Source organism: Acanthisitta chloris, unplaced genomic scaffold (assembly GCF_000695815.1).
Source record: "Acanthisitta chloris isolate BGI_N310 unplaced genomic scaffold, ASM69581v1 scaffold24902, whole genome shotgun sequence".
In the NCBI taxonomy this organism is placed as follows: Eukaryota; Metazoa; Chordata; class Aves; order Passeriformes; family Acanthisittidae; genus Acanthisitta; species Acanthisitta chloris.
In genome coordinates, this window is record NW_008661425.1 from 60,409 (window position 1) to 65,210 (window position 4,802).

At 49.9% G+C, this 4,802-nt stretch overlaps 1 protein-coding gene across 1 annotated transcript in view; it reads left to right on the plus strand.

Moving 5' to 3' along the window:
- The window catches only part of LAMA5 (laminin, alpha 5), an 80,856-nt gene that overhangs the window by 54,713 nt on the left and 21,341 nt on the right, over nt 1-4,802 (plus strand). The window contains exons 23-28 of the mRNA XM_009070231.1: nt 1,616-1,758; nt 1,849-1,955; nt 2,656-2,809; nt 3,110-3,270; nt 3,818-3,926; nt 4,442-4,539. Coding sequence (XP_009068479.1) covers nt 1,616-1,758; nt 1,849-1,955; nt 2,656-2,809; nt 3,110-3,270; nt 3,818-3,926; nt 4,442-4,539 — 772 coding nt within the window. The remainder of the gene's footprint in view (nt 1-1,615; nt 1,759-1,848; nt 1,956-2,655; nt 2,810-3,109; nt 3,271-3,817; nt 3,927-4,441; nt 4,540-4,802) is intronic.

Genomic DNA, 4,802 nt, shown 5'->3' on the forward strand with positions numbered 1-4,802 from the left:
CACAGCACAAGGCTGTCAACACCAACTGCCTAATTAATCAGTGTGTGAAGTTCTCTCCTCTGTCTTGAGTTGACTTAGAAGATGTTCTGCCTTTGATGCATGGTTTGAAATGCCCAGGTATTATTTTTCTGCTTTTTTTTTTTTTTTGAGAGGACAAACAGCTTGTTATTTTTATGGCCAGTTGTATTGTGCAACAGAAAGACCAGAGAAGCATGAGCCATGGTCCTGCTTTAGGATCCCAGCAAAGGTCAGGAAATATTTAATCTGCTTTGTCCAGCAGCAGAGCTCATTTGCCTTATAATGTGCTTCCTTCCATGTGCAGAACTGATTTTTCTAGTGCTGAAGGCAAGCAGCCAGGCTGCTGTACCAACACTGGGATCCAGGAGGGCAGCATCCTTGGGAGGCTGCAGAAATGCTTGGCCATCTTCTGCCCAGGTGGAATGGAATGGGCTTCACATGGTAAAAAACAATCAGCCTGAAAAGAAGATAAGTCAGAAGATGTGGCTTGCAAAAAGGGAAGACTTTTCCAAGTACAGGATTTGCAGCCTGGTTTCTCCCACCTCTAGAAGCTGCCTCAGTTTGAGTTGGGTATCATCTCAAAGGGATGTGAAACTTCAGCTTGCCAAGAAACTCTACTGCCTATTCAGGGAAATATCTTCATTCCTTGCATCCTCTCCTTTGCTTCCCATCAGCGAAATTGAGGGCTCAGCCTCAGCTGATTCCAGGCATATTGCAGAGCTAGCACATGTGGGAAGGGGTTACCCATCCCAGCAGTAGCACAAGCCCTTGCTTTAGCTTTTGGCCCTGTGCATTGTGCCTTGATGTCCATGTACCACACCATGGTACAGAGTGCCATGTTCTCCACTTCCTTCTTCATCTCATTTGCTCACCGTGCAGCCATACTCAGTGAATCCCTCTTACCTGTGCTCTTCAACATGCTCCTGCGACTGCTGGGTAGGCAGACAGTTTGCTTCTAGGTGCTGTATTGTTATTGCATCCAAGGTTAATGAATTCAGAGGTTATGGAGCTGTCAGCTGAGCCAGCTGAAGCAAGATCAGGCCTTAAACCCATTCTGTTCTGTCAGTTAAAATTAATGTCTAAATCTCGGGTCTGTGGCTGGCAAAAAGAAAGAGAGAAGCACAGTTGGGGGTCCGAGAGTTTGCCCAAAGACAGGTATCTTGCCTATGGAGCTGGAGTCAGAATATCCCTAAGGAAAAATGTATCTGGGCAATTCTTTTTTGTCTGTCTCACAATAAATTCTTCACAGATGAATTCTGTCTGTTTTCAGCTGTCAGAACACTCCTTGGCAGGCAATACTCCGTGCTTTGCAGCCTAGGGATGCAGAGCACACTGTGAGGGCTCTGGATTGGCATTAAGGATTGCAGTGATTGATTTTTTTTCTCCCATTAAGCCACTGAGCAGGTTCAGAGTGGATGCCTCTGTTCCAGGACAGTGTGGGATTGTGGTGTACCTGCTCTGGCAGCGCTGAGAGAGTGGGAGCCCAGGACTCCCCAGTGCACCACAGAGCGGCTTCCCTGAGTGTAGCCTTCCATATGCAGCCCCATGTTTTCCATTCCAGTCCCTTCACAGCCTCTCATCCCTCCTCCCACTCCAGGTACAGAGCAGACCAAGCAGATTGTCTTTGCTCCCAGCACAGAGCCAGCCTTTGTCACCGTCCCCCAGAACAGCTTTGGGGAGCCCTTCGTACTCAACCCCAACACCTGGTCTCTGGTTGTTGAAGCAGAGGGTGTGCTGCTGGTAAGGACCTGTGCTCCATCCACCATGGGGCTTCAGCAGCTCCCCGGGGACAAGTGTCCCAAACATAACAACTCTTCTCTCTCCCTCTAGGACTATCTGGTTTTGCTACCCAGTTCATACTACGAAGCACCAATCCTGCAGCTAAAGGTCACAGAGCCATGTACCTACCAGCCAGCCCCTGAACAAGCCTCCCAGAAGTAAGGATCTCCATGTCTTTGTGCTGTGTGGGACCTACTCAGCTCCTCTTGGCCTGGGGTTGAGGAATATATACAGTCTGTACTCTGTGAGGTTCTGGATGTAGTAAATACGCATAGAGGAGCACTTTGCTGTGATCAGTAAAGCTTGCAGAACCTGCACTGGCCCAGCAAGCCAACCCATAGATCTCCTCAGCCATGGCACAGCCAGTCTGTTTGTTCTCATGAATCCTGGAGAGCCAACTCACCCAGCAAGACCATGGCTCTCCCCTCTCCTACGCTGGGTTCCCAGTGCCAGGTTGTGTGTCAGTCAACAGTCCTGGGAAATGGCTACAGTGGGTTAGGTGTTGCTAGACTACTTAAAATTAACAGGCAGGGTCTGGAAATGCTTGAAGCATCTCAGTGCTTGCCCAGAACCTCTCTGTCCATGTTGGCAAGAAGGCTAGTTGGGCTCTGGACACCAGTTGTCCTCTCCACTATAGCAGTGATCCTCAGGATAAAGCACATTGCAGGGGGAGAAACTTTTTGCCATTACAGCCCTCACTGGTCCAGTAATACCCTTGCTCCTCACTAAGCAGAGGTGCTCCTTTGCCCTCCTGATAGACTAAAAAACCTAACTGGGACCTGGCTGTATTGGTGCTCTTGACTCTTACAATGGTGATGTAACATTTGTACTTTGCAATATTTCTCCTGATGCTTTCAGCTGCCTCTTGTATAAGTACCTGTCTGTGGATGGCTTCCCTGCTGTGTCAGGGGTGGATGCAATGTGCAGGCTGGACAACCGACTCCCCAGACTGTGTCCCACAGAGCAGCTCACCCCGTCCCACCCCCGGATGGCAACATGCAGTGGCAGTGACGTGAGTGGCATTTCTGTTTCATCCCTCACACAGGCATTGCAGCACTTGCCCCTCTGCCCCCACTATCTGGTGCTTTACCTACACCTGGGCAGGTCACCAGAAAGGCTTTGCACCCATGTGCACCCCACTGTTGCCTCATCAGTCTCACAGCTCTGTGCCTGTGTGCTCTGTTCAAGCAGTGTCTCACATGCAAAGGGCTTGCAAAGACATGGTAACTGTTGTCCTGTTGACCCCTCAGGCTGGTTTGTAGCACTCACTGTGGGGAGGAGACCCTCTCTCAGTTGTCCCTCTGTCCTCCAGGTGGAAGTCCAGCTGTCCCTGCCTGTTGCCCAGCCTGGGAAATATGTGCTGGTGGTGGAGTATGCTAACACCAACGCTCTGCAGACGGTGGGCATTGCTGTGAGCTCGCCACACTTGGCCATGCAGCAGGGCACCTTCACCTTCTACCCGTGTGTCTACAGGTATGGTCACCTCTGAGAGGGACAAAGGGTCCAGTTCTCCTCTATTGTGGCAAGTAAAGGCCCCCCAAGTTGAGCTGTTTCTGGTTTATCACATGAACAAACCAATGCCTCAGTGTTGTCCATCTGAGCTGTGTCTGTCCAAACTCATTTTAGCTGGACAGGGATTTTAGTAGCTGGCCATCCCTGGGAATTATGTGCCTGTGCCAGCTTAGTCCTCTAATGCCTCTGCCAGGAGATAATCTGTTGCATCCATTTACAGCTGGATACATTGGCAGGGGCCTTGACTTGGGGAATGACCTACAGGCAGATTTGTTGGAGCTCTTGGTGCAGGTCAAACCCTGTCTGACTTCAGACTGTAACCTTTGCAGTAGGAAACAAATGTTTGGGGTGTCCTTGGGAAACTTCACTCTTATAACTTGCCAGAAAAAAACATCAAAAGATTTCCAGGGACTTTGTGTAAATCCCTTCAGGACATATAGCTGGCAAGACAAGAAATGGGTCATGACCCTGCTCAAGGCTGGCTTCAGAATCTGTGTTTCTCTTACAGTTTCCTTTGTCGAGGGATTGCTGTAGATTCCCAGAGCCGCATGGCAACTTTTGAACTCACCTCAGAGGCCACAGTTCGGTTCACCTCTGATCTGGCTGATTTCTTCCTGGTAAGGCTCCCTGCAAGGGCAGCTCTGTTGATAAGTCTGGAGGAGGAGAGGCAGGAGTGGTTCCCAGCCTGCAGAAGGGTTTTCTAGTCCTGTTTGGACTGGATACTATATCTTAGTCAGTGTCATAACCAATCCAAGGTGGAGAATGTGGGCACTGGGGTGTTTTCAAGCAGATCATGGGATTGGTATTGGGGAGAAGATGGGGAGAAGAAGCTGCTCTTGCAGAGGGAGCTCTGCAGTGGTGAGGCAGAGCCTCTTGTACCTTGGAGGCATTCACAGTTGCTTAGCCAAGAATAGAAGAATCCCATAAATATGTAAAGCTCCTAAATGCCTTGGGGCTTGTGCCAAGGAAGAAGGGACAGTAAACACAGGTGTGATCTATCCTGCATTAGCTGAAGTGTCTGGTAACTCCTTAGTGTGGTCAGTCTGATGGCTGGTGGGCACTGGAACTGCTGTGGGCTCCAGTGGCAGTGGCTGTCACATAACCAGTTGTCTCTCTCTTCCACGTGTGGCAGCACAAAGTTTACCTCATCCATGCTGCACAGTTCACCATGGAGCTCATCGAGCCAAAGGTGCATTGCATCAGCGTCCATGGCACGTTCTCCTCCAACAGGTAAGAGTCTCATGTCCCTCATGGTTTCAGTATGAATGTTGCAGTTTCCAAAAGCAATCGTTTCCCCTACGTCCCTCGGGTTTGAAGCCTTTTCAGTTGTAGACACAGTAGAAAGAAATCTCTGGCTGAGGTGAAGGTCCTTGCCCACATCCACTAAAACAGGCAGTGATGGAGTACGAACTGGGAGTCAGCCTGATGGTCCTTTATCTCAGGACCATGCTGCCTCCTGGGACAGATGCTCCAGTGTCATCCCAAATAGGCAT